The 16050-nt window shown below is 36.7% G+C and overlaps 1 protein-coding gene across 1 annotated transcript in view; it reads left to right on the forward strand.

The window, feature by feature from the left end:
- The window catches only part of WDR78 (WD repeat domain 78), a 112293-nt gene that overhangs the window by 7006 nt on the left and 89237 nt on the right, over nt 1–16050 (forward strand). The window contains 1 exon segment of the mRNA XM_023209865.2: nt 12467–12641. Within this exon segment, the coding sequence (XP_023065633.1) occupies nt 12467–12641 (175 nt within the window).

Consider the following 16050-nt stretch of genomic DNA (forward strand, 5'->3'; position numbering starts at 1 on the left):
GATGAAGAACCCGGAAGTGCACCATCTTGCCTCGGTTCGTCCAAACACTCTGGTCTTGGGTTTTATCTGATCTCTCATGGCTAGGACAGTTTATTCCTAGATGGGTTAGGTCCCAAAAGCTCATTTTTAGCAGATTGTGAAGTCTCATGTCCTGTGAAGAGGAAATGGGGGAAGAAGGGAGAAAAACAACAACAAACAAATGAACAATCCTGGAAAAATTGATATAGGCTATATTACTCTGAAATCCATATATCAGTAGGTAGGTATGAAAGTGGCTTAGGTATGTAAACAGGTTGCTGTTATTTTCCTCTGAAGTTTAAGTTGTCTGGCTTCAGTTCGCAGGGCTTTAAGAAAGCACAAGTTAGTTTTCAGTGACTCCAAATTAGGAAAGATAGGGCAAATAAGAAGGAAGAAAATTGAAAACATTATTTTGAAGACTTGTAGCCAAGAAAAATTACAATTTGGTCCAAACTGTAGAAAATAATAAACATTGAGAAAACATTAGGAAAGACTAGAATCTAACAACAGGTCTACTATAGTTGTGAAATGTAATTTTTCTCTCCAGTTTCCCATTTTTACTAAAGACAAATCATGGTACATCTGGTTTGCTTTATTATACTTGGCCTAATTTTTCTATACAGTGCAACAAGAAATTTTTTACATAGGCTTTTAAACTGGCTTTGTTGGACTTTCATAGGAGGAATCTCACATAGGACTTTTATAAGCCAAGCCCAGCCATGGGTTTATGCAATCAAATACCTATGAGTTGGGTGAATTTCCTCTCCTCTTGAGGTTCCAAGATAAACCTGAGGCTTCTGGGCCTGTCAGAAAGTGACATTCTTCACTTAGCACAGGTCAGAAACCCTGTACAGGCACTATGTACACAAAATATGAGGCCAGTTTTTCCAAGGGCTTTATTGGTTCCATAAGTCACGTTTGATTCCTTAAAGGAAAGCACACCATTTCAGTCAAAGCCTCGGTAAAATAACCAACTTCTCCAATTGTGTCCTGTTACAAATTAAAACAGATTCTTATTGTACTTGTGCAAATAACTGTATTACCATAAGTTAAGAATACTCACAAATATTTCCAAATTCTGGAGAAATCAGGTAGTAAAAAACAAATATGCTCAAAATTTTGTTCATAGGAGTATACTAAACTCTTAAAAGCTGTCAGTAGCTCAAAAGAAAAGTTTCAAGACTCTAGAAAACAAAGAATAAGCAACATTTAAAGCAAGAGTTAAAATGATTGCTTTAGTCTCCTGTCAGTTCAGTTTATGGAGTTAATTCCTGTTCTGCTTGATAGTCATGAACATTTCAGCTCTCCATGAGAATCCTGAAAGTTTTTTTTTCCCCTCCATTGTAATGTCACAATCTGCAAAGTTATCAGAAACCTGCATTTAAGAACACCTGTTACAGTTCCATAGTTGATTATAGAACCACCTAAAAAGGACCAAAACAAGACAACAATTGTCCATGGATGACAAAAATTTTAGGGCAACCACAACCATAAGCAGAGACACAATTGACAAAGAAATGTGTTACCTCTGTGGCACACAATAATTTAACAACAATTACAACTACTGATAATGTACATAAGTTATATCAGAATTATAGGAGTTTCCCATCATTTTGGAACACATACCAATAACATTTATACAAATATAGCCCAAAGAAAACCAAACATCATTTCGTATTTGGCAATGCTTCCTGTCTAATTTTTATACCAAATAAGCCAAATTATGTCATTTTTGGACTTTAGGGGAGCTAATATCTTAAAGGATTAATTAGGAAAAGACAATTTATAAATTGATTTTGGAAAGCTTTTAAAATATCAAAGGTTTAAAAGACTTGATATCATGAAATAGGAACATAGGTCATTGTAAAATAAGTCATTCATTTAACCAAAGTGATCACTCAAGGATTTCAAAAAAAAAAAAAGGTAAAAATCTTCATTCTTTGAGAAAGGAGACATAATTTTCCAAACAAGCCCTAATTAAAACAGCATGATGTCAATTATATTTATTTTTCAAAATTTTACAAACTATGAAATTTTAATTTTGACCATAAGATATAGCGATACAGCTTCCAAATGTCTTTTATAACCTTTATTAAGGAGTTGATTAATGCTTCAAGAAAACCTTGTTAATCTGACACAGGGGCCCATATACTGGTCTTACATCAGTGTGCCTTTGACATTGATTAATTTATAGAGAAACTGAACTTATTTTCTCCCTTAAAATCCCACACACCAACCTCTTTCACAATAGTCCCTGGGCCTTGAAGAGTTGAATGGCTTTAATTTCTGGCCCTGTGTCTCCGGGATGCAGTTTATTTTGATTAGCATCTTCTATGGGGCCTGGAGATAAGGCTTTAATTGCTGTCAGTGTTAAGATTTAACAGGACTTGTCCTTTTAGACACAAGAATCAAAACCCTGTAACTTAATGTCACAAATACTTTAGGAGCGTATACAGAAAGATACATGGATGTAATAACCTTAATTTAAAAAAAAACTTAATCTCAGTTTTTTATTCCTATGCAAACCAAAACAATATGAGAACTTGATCATATACAAGTTTTTTTTGTTTTGGTTTTTTTTTTTTTTTAATCTCTTATCGTGATTTACACCAATTGTTCTTGATGTGCTTGGACTTTCTGGTTTGTCCTGAAAATCCCTCCTCCTTAAACAACCAGTCATTTTGTTTTAGGACTAAATTTATCATATGAAATTATTATTTTTTTTTTTTTCAGAGTCTTGCTCTGTTGCCCAGGCTCCACCTCCTGGGTTCAAGCGATTCTCCTGCCTCAGTCTCCTGAGTAGCTGGATTACAGGTGCACACCACCACACCTGGCTAATTTTTGTATTTTTAGTAGAGATGGGTTTTGCCATGTTGGCCAGGCTGGTTTCAAACTCCTGGGACCTAATATCCTGGGATCCGCCCACCTCAGCCTCCCAATGTGTTGGATTACAGACATGAGCCGCTGTGCCTGACCAAAGATTTTTTTCTCTTATAAAATTGTTCTCTTTAAGCTTTCTTACCACACAAAAACCTCTTTATTTTTATAACTTTCTTTACATTTCTGTTATTTACTGGTTCGTTTTACCTTGTTTTATGTATAACCTTTAAACTGAATTAGACAAAACTTGTTCAGTTTTTTTTAAAAGGACACACTCTTTTATACTTTTACCAAGAATGTTTTTCTACAATATTCCTGGAAAATACTCAAATGATGAAATATCAATTATTGAATTTAATACAACCTTAGAGTCTAAATTATGACAAGCTTGTCTACAAGTATTTATCCCATTACATTTACCTAATTTTTTTATCTATGTGACATATGAAAACTGTGATAGTCGTGATTTAAAATTATGAAACTGCCATAGCAAAATTATAACTGAGACAGTGAAAAAGATATAACCTAACTGACTCCACCTTGCTTCTAACCTCCAAGCTGTCCTTGTTCATTCCTGGGCATAGGCAAAAGTAACTTTGGGAGGTACTTAGTTAATAGTTTAGCTTTGAAACAAAGACGATAACAGTTCTTTCCCAAAACAAATCTCCTTACTGCCTGTGGACTAGACTGCTTAAAGCCACAGGATTAGAAGTTATGGTAATCTTTCTAAATAATTCAAGATGTAGGTATTTTCATTAAACCAATATTAATGTCTTATTTGTTAAAGATTACAGAGCAAAGGTCATTCTATCTTGGGCTGGGTTTATGGTTTTATAAACCCTTTGCCAAATTTTGACACCTTATAGTATTTGTCAGGGATAAGTATGAAATTACTTGATTAATAAATGCAAACAAAATGTATGCTGGCAATTCTTAGGACATTTCTAATGTTACTTTACCACTAATTTTAAAGCTAGTTTATTTATTAAAGATTTTGCTTAAGTTACATAAACTCGAAAAAGCATTTGACTAGTCTTTTCCTTTTTAATACCTGATTTAAGCGCTTTTATTTTTAAAGCCAATTAATTAGAGCTCTTTTATATATTTTTAGTAGTGAAACATTGTGTACACAACACATAAATACATAGACGTATTAGGCATGCAGATGGAAGTACATTTTATAGATTCATAAAAACCTTTTTTTTGTTTTTTCCTATCTCAGATTTTCTGATTCTTGATAACCTGTTTCAACCCTGGGCAGTTGTCAGCTAAATAGCCTTCAATTTGCAGGTTAAAGGAAACAACTCAGGTGAAAGTCAAATGGCAAAATTTACATTATAAGATGCAGAGAGAAAAAGTTTGATGTGCTAGAAGGAAATGAAAACAGATTTAATGGCCAATTAAACATAAAATTATAGAAATTATAAAGGTCTTTTAAATACACGAACAGATTCTATAGCTTTTACTTCAGAGCTTTTAGCCACGAGGTAAATACAAATTCACTGACTTGCTAAAAGAACTTGTTTTTATCTTAATAGAACAGATTTAGAGCAGGCAGAAAAGGAAAAAAAAAAATAGAGAAAAAGAGGACTTAGGAACTCTACAGTTTGCAGGTTGACCTTGTAAAGGTGCACAAAGACCATATTATTTCCATTTTACATAAACTTTGGCAAGTAGAGGTTATCATGTGCATCTGTGTGAAGAGACCACCAAATAGGCTTTGTGTGAGCAATAAAGCTTTTTAATCATCTGGGTGCAGGCAGGCTGAGTCCGAAAAGAGTCAGCGAAGGGAGATAAGGGTGGGGCCGTTTTATAGCATTTGGGTATGTAAAGGAAAATTACAAAGGGGGGTTGTTCTGTGGCGGGCAGAAGTGGGGGGGTCACAAGGTGCTCAGTGGGGGAGCTTTTTGAGCCAGGATGAGACAGGAAAAGGAATTTCACAAGATAATGTCATCACTTAAGGCAAGGACGGGCCATTTTCACTTCTTTTGTGGAGGAATGTCATCAGTTAAGGTGGGGCAGGGCATTTGCACTTCTTTTGTGATTCTTCAGTTACTTCAGGCCGTCTGGGCATATACGTGCAAGTCACAGGGGGTGCGATGGCTTGGCTTGGGCTCAGAGGCCTGACATTCCTGCCTTCTTATATTAATAAGAAAAATAAAACAAAACAGTGTTGAAGTGTTGGGGCAGCGAAAAAATTTTTTGGGGGGTGGTATGGAGAGAATGGGCGATGTTTCTCAGGGCTACTTGAAGCGGGATTTGGGGTAGTGTGGGAACCTAGAGTGGGAGAGATTAAGCTGAAGGAAGATTTTGTGGTAAGGGGTGATATTGTGGGGTTGTTAGAAGAAACATTTGTCGTTTTGAATGACTGGTGATGGCCTGGATGCGGTTTTGTATGAATTGAAAAACTAAACGGAAGACGCAAGGTAAGAGAAGGAGAAAAAACAGGTATTGAAGGACTAAGAACTGGGAGGACCTAGGACATCTAATTAGATAGTGCCCAAGGAGGTTCAGCATAGCCTTGCCAGCAAAGATTATTTATTTACTGTAAGAGGGAATTTAGAGTGGCGATTTGGGATAGCACTAGGAGATACCAGCTGTGATGGCTTGGAGAAACAGTGTAAACTGGCAGTGTAAACAGGAGCAGGGCATTTATGAGTAGTTGAGAAAGGTGAATAGGAGTATGACTAGACAGAAGGCAGTAGGGATGAAAGTTTTTTGGGATGCAGTCTAAGTTGGTCTGGTGTCTGGAAGGAGACTGGGACCTAATAAAAAGGGGTGTCCACACAGGAGTTCAAATGGACTGTAACCTGTAGCATTCCGAGGACAGGCCTGAATTCTGAGAAAGGAAAGTGGTAAAAGTATTGTCTAGTCCTTTTTAAGTTGGTGACTGAGCTTGGTGAGGTGTGTTTTTAAAAGACTATTAGTCTGTTCTATCTTTCCTGAAGATTGAGGACGGTAAAGGATATAAAGGTTTCACTGAATACTAAGAGCCTGAGAAACTGCTTGGGTGATTTGACTATTAAAGGCTGGTCTGTTATCAGACTGTATAGAGGTAGGAAGGCCAAACCAAGTAATTATGTCTGAAATGACAACGGTGGCCTTCTCAGACCCTGTGTGAAAGGCCTCTACCCATCCAGTGAAAGTGTCTACCCAGACTAAGAGATATTTTAGTTTTCTGACTCGGGGCATGTGAGTAAAGTCAATTTGCCAGTCCTGGGCAGGGGCAAATCCTCGAGCTTGATGTGTAGGAAAGGGAGGGGGCCTGAACAATCCCCGAGGGGCAGTAGAATAGCAGCAGATGGAACCCTGAGAAGTGATCTCCTTTAGGATAGATTTCCATGATGGAAAGGAAATGAGAGGTTCTAAGAGACGGGCTAGCGGCTTGTAACTTACATGGAAGAGGTTATGAAATGACGACAGAATAGAATGGGCCTGTGAGGCTGGAAGGAGATATTTTCCTTGGTCTAAGAACCTTTTGCCTTGTGTGGGAAGAGATTGATAGGTGGAACTTTCAGCAGGGGAGTAGGTGGGAGTGGCCGATGTGAAAGGAAAACTGCCATGAGGGATAAAAGTTGGAACGCTAGCTGCTTTTTTAGCTAACTTGTCAGCGTAAGCATTGTCCTGAGCGATGGTTGGGGGAAGAAAATAGATTTCGGAAGTTATGAGAACTGTAGAGAGTTGAGCATAGTTTGTGATTTTTAGGGCCTCTAACAGTATTAAAGCAGTGGCAGCCACTGCACGCAGACATGAGGGCTAGGCTAAAACAGTAAGGTCAAGTTGTTTGGACAGAACTCTCATTTTATAGCAGGCATTCAGAAACAGACCACAACCTATTTTTTCAACTGCCATTCAAAGTCAGAGGTAGTCTTATGGGACTGAGCTCTCTGCCTGTAAGAGCTGAGACTATCTTCAGGTAGATAGTGCTGGAATTGAATTGGAGGACACCCAGATGGTGTGTGGGCAGAAACCCTACACATTTGGCCACAGAAATCTGTATTGATTGTTGTGGTATGAGAGCAGAGCAAAAACAGTTTATGTTTTTTCCACACTCAAGTACTGTTGTAAGCATTAGGGATACAACAGGGAGTAAAAGAGCCTAAAGTTCCTACCCTCATGGAACTTAGATTCCAAGGGGAAGCAATAACTGATTCACAAGATAAATAAGTTAAAGATACACTATGTTAGATAGTACAAAGTTCTAAGGAGAAAAATATGGCAAGAAGATAATGAAGTACTTGAGAGAGAACTCTGACACTTTAGAAAGGAAAGCCAGGGAAGGCCTGAGGCACAGGGGCTGCTCCTGTTGTTCTGGCATTTGGCCATGGGGTGATTAGGGCAGGTGAGGAGAGGGTAGTTTTTCATTAAAGACCTAAAGAAAGTGAGGATGCTAAGCATGTACCTGTATGAGAAAGAGCATTTCAGGCAAAGGAAACATAAATTCAAGTCTTTGGTAGGAAAATGTGCCCAACATGAATATAAAAGATGCCACTATGGCTGAAGCAGGGTAAACAAGGAAGAGATGACTAAAGATGAAATCAGAGGCCTAGCTGTATGCATGTAAGACTTTTTAAGTCACAGTAAGGACTTAGGCTTTTATTCTGAATGGGATGGTAAATGAAGGATTTCGAGTAGTCGTATTTTATTTTATTTTATTTTATCTTATTCTTCTATATTTGTTAGAGACAGGGTCTCACCCTGTTGCCCAGGCTGGCGTACAGTGGCATAATCATAGCTCATTATAACCCTGAACTCCAGACCTCAAGCAATCCTCCTGCCTCAGTCTTCCAAAGTACTGGGATTACAGGCATGAGTCACTGTGCCCAACCCTTATATGTGTTTTAAAAAGGTCATTGTGGTTGTTATGTGGAGGATAAACTTCAGGGGATCCAGGTTAAGTAGGAAGATGAAGTGAAAGGCTACTGCAGTAATCCAAGAGAGATAGGATAGTGTTTGGACTAGGATGGTAGCAACAAGAGTGGTGACAAATGAATGGATTCCAGATGTATTTTGAAATTTTTTTTCACCCAAGCAACTGGAAGAGTAAAGTTGCCTTTAACAAAAATAAGGAAGAGTTTTAGAGGAGTGGATTTGCTGGATGGGGTGAGGGTGATGTGGTGGTGGTGGTGGAGGTTAATGTCAGGAACTTAGTTTTGGACATGCTAAGTTTCAGTTAGTGGTGTCTAGTAGGCAAGCAGATATATAGAGGAGAGGTCTAGTTAGAGATATATATATATTTGGGAATAATTTTCGCATAGATTACGTTTAAATCATGGCATTAAATAAGTTCCCCAGACTATGAATGTAAATAGAAAAGAGAAGTGCAAGGATGATTGCCACAGAAAAGGGAGGAGGAAAACCAAACAAAGAGAATGTCCTATGATCCAAGTTAAAAAAAGAAAAAAAAAAAAAGAGAGAGAAAAGAATGAACAGCTGGGTCAAATGCTGCAGGTAAGAAAGATGAAAACACTTGAAATGACCATTATTAGAGTTAGTATTGTGGAGGTGATTGGACCTTGGTAATAATCCTTTTGATGTAATGATAAGGGCAAAAGCCTCATCAGACTTTTCAAGAGAGACTGTGTGTGTGTGAGTGTGTGTGTGTGTGTGTGTGTGTGTGTGTGTGTGTGTAGAGAGAGAGAAGAGGAAACAATAAATAGGACATTTTTCCCAAGGGGTTGCTATAATTAAAGGAAACATGAATGATTGATAGCTGGAGAGACAGATGAAGTAAAGAGAAGTTTTTTTGTTTGTTTGTTTAAGATGGGAGAAATAGCAGCTTGTTTACATGCTGAAGGTAATAATCCAATAGAGAGAGAAAAACTTATGATGCAGAGAGAGAACTGCTAGAGCAGTGTCCTTGAATAGGCAGAAAAGAAATGGACTCTAGTATGCATATAGAGGGAGTGACCTAAACTGTAATAATAGAGAATTCATTCAGAGTAACAAGAAAGAAACAGAGAATATAGGCACAGATATAGGTAAGTGCATAGATGTGACAGTGGGAGCATGTAGAAGTTACCAGATTGCTTCAGCGTTCTCATTCAGATGGCTGAGAGTGAAAATGTGAGAGGAGGTTTTCATATTTGAAGAAAGAGAAGGTATAAGATAGCCTTAAAGAGTGTAGTAAAACATGGACCGAGAAAATATAGATTGTTGGCACATTAAGGACCCTGATTTAAATAATGACCCATAATTTAAAGTGAGTCCTGTCATCACAGTTGGGTATTTTTCTTCCAGTTTCATTTAGCTGCACAGGTTGAGTTAAAATACAGTATATTATTATAAAATGTAGGGTATAGCTAGTCTAATAGATCAGGAGGTCATTGCCATTGAAAAAATAGATTGTTATTCACAGTTCCAAGGAAGAGGGGGCCCACCACACCACAGGGGACTACCCAGAAGTAATGAATGAGGCAGTGTAGACAACTTTAGGATTAGCAACTTTGAATAATTTCAATGGGTTCTGGAGCACAGGAGCTGCCCCTCTTGGTATGACATTTGGCCATGGGGTGATTAGGACAGGTATAGTGGCACAGAGGGTGAAAGCCCCATAATGGTGTGGATTCTTGATTGTTTGGTTTGCATTTGACAAGTGCATTCCTGGGAGGAGAACTTCTCTTAGGAAAGAGGATGGAAGGCAAGAACAGAGGCTGGAGGCCAAGACAAGGTATCTCAGGCATAGCATCAGATTGTCCAGAATAGGGCATGTGTTTGACCCATGCATGTAGGTCAGATGTTACAGCATCAAATTTACATACACTATAAACGTAGTTAATATACAGGTATAGGCTCAAAGTAAGAGGATAATTGGAAATAACCATGATTTTGGTTTTGCCAGCAAGTATGCTGAAATGAAGGGAAAGGTATGGTGAGAATGTAAGTAAAGAATGATTATAATAATTAACTATCAAAGTAACTAACCGTAACCTCAAGAGGGAAGAGATGGCATGAGAAAGATGGTACAGGAATAAAGCATGGTAGAATCAAGGGCCTGAAGGTCATAATAGGGTCAAAGGATTGTTGAAGGATTGGAGTTTGAGAGGGTATGCTGGAAAAATAGGAAGTGCTGATTGACCTTGCTAAAGAGAAAAGCCACATGTATGACTATGGGAGTAAGTGTCTGAAGTAGCAAGGCAGATAAAATCATTTATGTGAGAAGATTTCAAGGAGCTAAGAGGCCAGAGTATTTGAAGGATTACCTTCATGGACATTGAAATGCTCAAGAATTATGCCAGAAGTAGCTATTAGGGATAGAGCCAGTGACTTAGGATATGAAGTCTTCAGAGGATGGTAGAAGAGAAAGGTAAATGCCATAAGAAAGTAGAGTACATGTGGTCATTGAAACCATGGAATATACTCAGGGATAGTGTATATAGTGAGAAATCATATAACTAAGATTTGAGCCTAAACGTAATCTGTAAAAGGGGAGCTCAAAGGAAAAGGGAATGGGAGGAGCAGATTTTGTAAGGATAGTAGGGCAAAATGTTAAGGAGGAAGAGAATGAGAGAGTTGAAAGTAATGGTGAAAGAGTGATTCAATTGATAAATTGTGGATTCAAGATCAATAGAGAAAAGAGAAATCTAAAATGTTCTGATTATTTGGTAGAAATGGAAAGGTCAGGTGATTAGAGGTCTCAAGGAGGTTGAAGAATAGGCTATGGTATGAGAGAAACGAATCTGAGAAGTCAATTTTAAGAAGGAATGGTCAGCTGAAGAAGAAACAGTGAAGCTAGATTGTAGTTACAGAGCAAAAAGAGGAGTCATGAAGTAGGCAGTATTACTGACTAACATTTTAAGAAGTTGGACTGTGAAAGGAAGGAGAGATATAGTAATAGGCAGAGGAAGACATAGTTAAAGGAAGGATTTTTAAGTTGAGGAGATGATTGGGGCATAATTTTGTGCTCACAGGGAAAAGACAGAAAAAAATAAGATAGGAGACCTGGAATTATGGATGGAGAAGAGTCCCTGAGACACCAGTGACAGATTTCAGAGTTCACATAAAAGGTTAGTCTCAGATAAGAATGGCAACTCTTTTACTGAGAAAGGAAAAAAAGAGATAAGTGAGTTTGTGGGAGGTGGGAGAAGAATTTAAAGGAGGTGGCGAAATAATTTGAAGGAGTTTTTACATGATTGTTACTTTATTTTTTTTAGAGATGTTGGGGGTTAAGTTCTTATAGATAGAAGGAGAATAGGGTAGGATACTTAAATGTAAATTTGAAATAGTGCACAAATGGAATTCATTCACTCATATATTTTTAAAATATTTATTAAGTGTCCATGGTATACTAGGCACTGTGCTGGGTGCTAGGGATATAGCAGTGAACAAGACCAAGTTCCTGCCGTAAACATGCTTACATTCTGTAGAGGGGTGAACAGCAAAATGTCAAGTAACGATAAATGCTATGAAGAAAAATAAAATATGAAAACTTGATTGATCGTTATTTAAACATATTTTATTCTTGTCTGATTTTTTATGATTTAAAAATTAAATGTATTATTTAAAATGTTTTCTTTGGAAGCATATTTCTTTTTTACAATGTCAGGGAGGATCATCCCCATTTTATAGAAATCCATATTACAGAGTACTAGAAGGAATAAAATGATAAGGTAAGTCCTTGTCTTAAGGAATTTACAGGGTAAATCCAAAAGTGAAAAAATATTTTTTCATGGATATAAATATTTTGATTGTAACTTCTCTTCTTATTAAAAAGGGCACGGTGGCTCATGCCTATAATCCTAGCACTTTGGGAGGCTGAGGCGGGTGGATCACGAGACCAGGAGTTTGAGACCAGCCTGGCCAACATGGTGAAACCCCATCTCCACTAAAAATACAAAAATTAGCCAGGCATGGTGGTGCATGCCTGTAGTCCCAGCTACTTGGGAGGCTGAGGCAGAAGAATCACTTGAACCCAGGAGGCGGAGGTTGCATTGAGCCAAGATCACGCCACTGCACTCCAGCCAGGGTGACAGAGTGAGACTCCGTCTCAAAAAAAAAAAAAAAAAAAAAAAGAAAAGAAAAGTAGTATATAATTCAGGAAGGAACACACTATTCTTTCTTAGGCTTTATTAATCATGTTTAAATCTGCCTATGTAACTGCACTACACACTCATGTGTGCTTACTATGTGCCAGGTGGTTATTCCTAACCACAATAAAAAAATTAATTTTTTTTAATCCTCATAATAACCTATAAGTTAAGTACTATTATTATCCTCATTTTGCAGACAAAGAAACTAAGACCCAGAGAAGTCAGCATGGACTTAGGATCTGACAACCTGGATTCAAATCTCAACCATTGTAGGAATGTTTCCCCTTAAAGCCTCTGTGACTTTATATAAAATAACATTAATAGCAACCTCTTGGAATTGTGAGGAGAAAGTGATGTAATATATGCCAACTCTTTAGAACTATGTTTATACATAATAAGATTTCAAGTAGCTATCATTATTTCTTGTTATATGTTTAGATTGTTCACATGTTTTTAAATGAAAGTCTACTTTTTATTGTTGGTTGATATTTCTTTTCAATCTTGAATTCTTTGCATTGTATTTTAATTTCCTTATACAGGAACATTGCCACACAACCAAAGAAGTCTATTAGCTTTTTTGCTACAATGAAAGCAACTTCAGTGAAAGGATATACTGGTGCAAATCAAAGCAGAATGGCTGTGTCCAAAACCGTGCTTATTCCACCTGAATTGAAAACTGCAGAAAAAACAAATCCCAGTATAAAGACAATGCAGGTAATATTCTTAGAATTCTGAGTTTATCTGAAAATGGCACCATGAAAAACTCAATTGAAATGTTAAAGATAGAAAATATACTGCTTTCAGATAATCACTCACTTGTAATTTTGAAACAGATTTTGTTAATTTTTACCACATATTATTCCATACAACATAATATTGACACTTGGCTCCTATAACTAGTTATGGATAAGAAGAATATTAGAGTGGAATGAGAAAAGTCTATTCATGACCTTAAGAACTATTTGCTTATGGTATTAATTATATATGTTACAATATCTTTCATTGTTGTCAGCAATATAGGCTTGAAAATATAATAAAATTATTTGTCATAAAGTCAGTTATTCTGCCTCATTAGAAGATTTATAATTAAGAATTGACTCTTTTAAACTTTTAATCAAATGATAACATATATACAGAAAAGCATATAATATATAACTTTGAATGGGTTCAGCATTTGTTTAGATGGGACATTAAAAGAAGAGTCCATAAAAGATAAAATTTGTAAGTTGGACTTCATCAAAATTAAAACTTTTTCTCTATGAAAGACATTGATAACAGGATACAAAGAAATGTGACACACTGGGGAAAATTATTTACAAAGCATATTTTGATAAAGTACTTATAACTAAAACGTATAAACAACCTTCAAAGCAATATTAAGACAACCCAATTTTTAAAAATTAGCAAAATGTTTGAGCTAACACTTCACCAGAATAGATAAACAGATAGCATGGGAGCACATGAAAAGATGATCAGTATTAATTAAAAACCATACAACACTGCTACATACCTATTAGAATGGCTAAAATTAAAAGACTGATCATATCAAGTATTGACAAGTACGTGGAGGAACTAAAACTCTCACATGGCTGGTAGACATGGAAAATAGAAAACAATTATTTGTCAACTTATTAAGTGTTAACATATACCTACTATATCATCCAGCTATTCCATGTCTAGGTATTTACCAAGAGAAAAGAAAGTATATGTTTGTATAAACACTACTACATGAATGTTTATAGCACCTTTGTATATAATGGTGGAAAACTAAACCCTCATTTTATTAAACAAATACTATATATTTGCACGTATGTATTTCACTTACTTATGTGTGTATATATACATATACATATATATGAATACATGCGTAGAAATATATATGCATGTGTGTATATACAAATAAATAAAGTATATTTCATTTATTTATATATATAAAAAATTATTTTCTCCAATGGTGAAAATATTTATTATACATATATATTTTCTCCAATGGTGAAAGACTGAAAGCATCTCTCCTAAGGTCCAAGAACAAAAGAAGGATGCCTGCTTTTACCACTTCTCTTCAACATAGTAGTGGCAGTCCTAGCCAGGGCAATTGGGCAAGAAAAAGAAATAAAAGGCATCCAGGTGGGCATGGTGACTCACGCCTTTAATCCCAGCACTTTGGGAGGCCAAGGTGGGCGGATCACTTGAGGTCAGGAGTTTGAGACCCTCCTGGCCAACATGGTGAAACCCCATCTCTACTAAAAATACAAAAAAATTAGCCACCCATCGTGGCAGGTGCCTGTAATCCCAGCTACTTGGGAGGCTGAGGCAGGAGAATCACTTGAAACTGGCAGGCAGAGGTTGCAGTGAGCAGAGATAGCACCAGACTCTGTCTCAAATTAAATAAAAGGCACCCAAATCGGAAAGGAAGAAGTAAAGTTCTCTCTGATGTGATCTTACATGTAAAATACTGTAAAAATTACACATACACACACACAACTAAAAAATGAATTCTGCAAAGTTGCAGGATAGAAAATCAACAACACAAATTAGTTGCATTCCTAACAATGAATTTCCAAAAAGGAAATTAAGAAAAAGATTGCATTTACAATAGCATCAACAATAATAAAATACTTAGGGATAAATTTAACCAAGAGGCCAAAGATTTGTATACTGAAAACTACAAAACATAAAAGAAAGAATACACCAGTAAACGGAAAAACATTTCTTGTTTGTAGATTGGAAGGCGTAATAGTGTTAGGATGTCGATACTACCTAAGTGACTTATAAATTCAATACATTCCCTACCAAAATCCCAGTGATATTTTTTCTTTTTTTTTTTTTTTTTTTTTTTTTTTTTGAGACGGAGTCTTGCTCTGTCGCCCAGGCTGGAGTGCAGTGGCCGGATCTCAGCTCACTGCAAGCTCCACCTCTCGGGTTCACACTATTCTCCTGCCTCAGCCTCCGGAGTAGCTGGGACTACAGGCGCCCGCCACCTCACCCGGCTAGTTTTTTTGTATTTTTTAGTAGAGACGGGGTTTCACCGTGTTAGCCAGGATGGTCTTGATCTCCTGACCTCGTGATCCGCCCGTCTCGGCCTCCCAAAGTGCTGGGATTACAGGCTTGAGCCACCGCGCCCGGCCGATATTTTTTCAGAAGTGGAAAAACCTATCCTAAAATGTATATGAAATATCAAGAGATGCAAATAACCCAAACAATCTTGAATAAGAAGAACAAAGTTGGAAGTCTCATACTTCCTGATTTTAAAACTTATTACAAATCTGTAGTAATCAAAACAGGGTGGTAGTAGAATAAAGACAAACATACAGTATAGACCAATGGAATGGAATGACCCAGAAATAAAATTTCACATATATGGTCAAATGGTTTTGACAAAGAAGCCAAGACTGTACAATGGAGAAAAGACAGTTTTGTCAACAAATCTTATTGGGACAACTGGATATCCACATGAAAAAGAATGAAGTTGGATCCTTATCTTATACCATCTACAAAAATAAACTCAGAATGGATCAAAGACCCCAAATTAGAGCTAACTCTATAAAACTCTTAGTGGAAAACAGGGAAAAGAAATTATTTGTCAACAATTTCTTGCATATGACACCAAAAGCATATGCAGCTAAAGAAAAAATATATATATTGGGCTACATTAAAATTAGAAACTTCTGTCTATCAAAAGACATTAACAGAGTGAAAAAACAACCCACAGGATGGTAGAAAAATTTGCAAATTATATATTTGATAAGGTGCTAATAACCAGAATATGTAAATGACTACAAATTGACAACAAAGAAACAGCCCAATTAAAAGAATGGGCAAAGAGTTTGATTAGATATTTTTACAAAGAAGATGCACAAATAACCAACAAACACAGGAAAAGATACTCAATATCACTAAGCATTAGGGTAATGCAAATCAAAATCACAGTAAGATACCACTTCATACCCATTATGACGGCTACTATTAAAATATAATAATAAGTGTTGGTAAGACATGGAGAAATTGAAACCCTTGCATACTGTTGGTGGATTGTGAAATGGTGTGGCCACTGTGAAAAATGGTATTGTAAGGCCAGGCATGGTGGCTCACACCTGTAATCTCAGCACTTTGAGAAGCTGAG

This window comes from Piliocolobus tephrosceles, chromosome 1 (assembly GCF_002776525.5).
Source record: "Piliocolobus tephrosceles isolate RC106 chromosome 1, ASM277652v3, whole genome shotgun sequence".
In the NCBI taxonomy this organism is placed as follows: Eukaryota; Metazoa; Chordata; class Mammalia; order Primates; family Cercopithecidae; genus Piliocolobus; species Piliocolobus tephrosceles.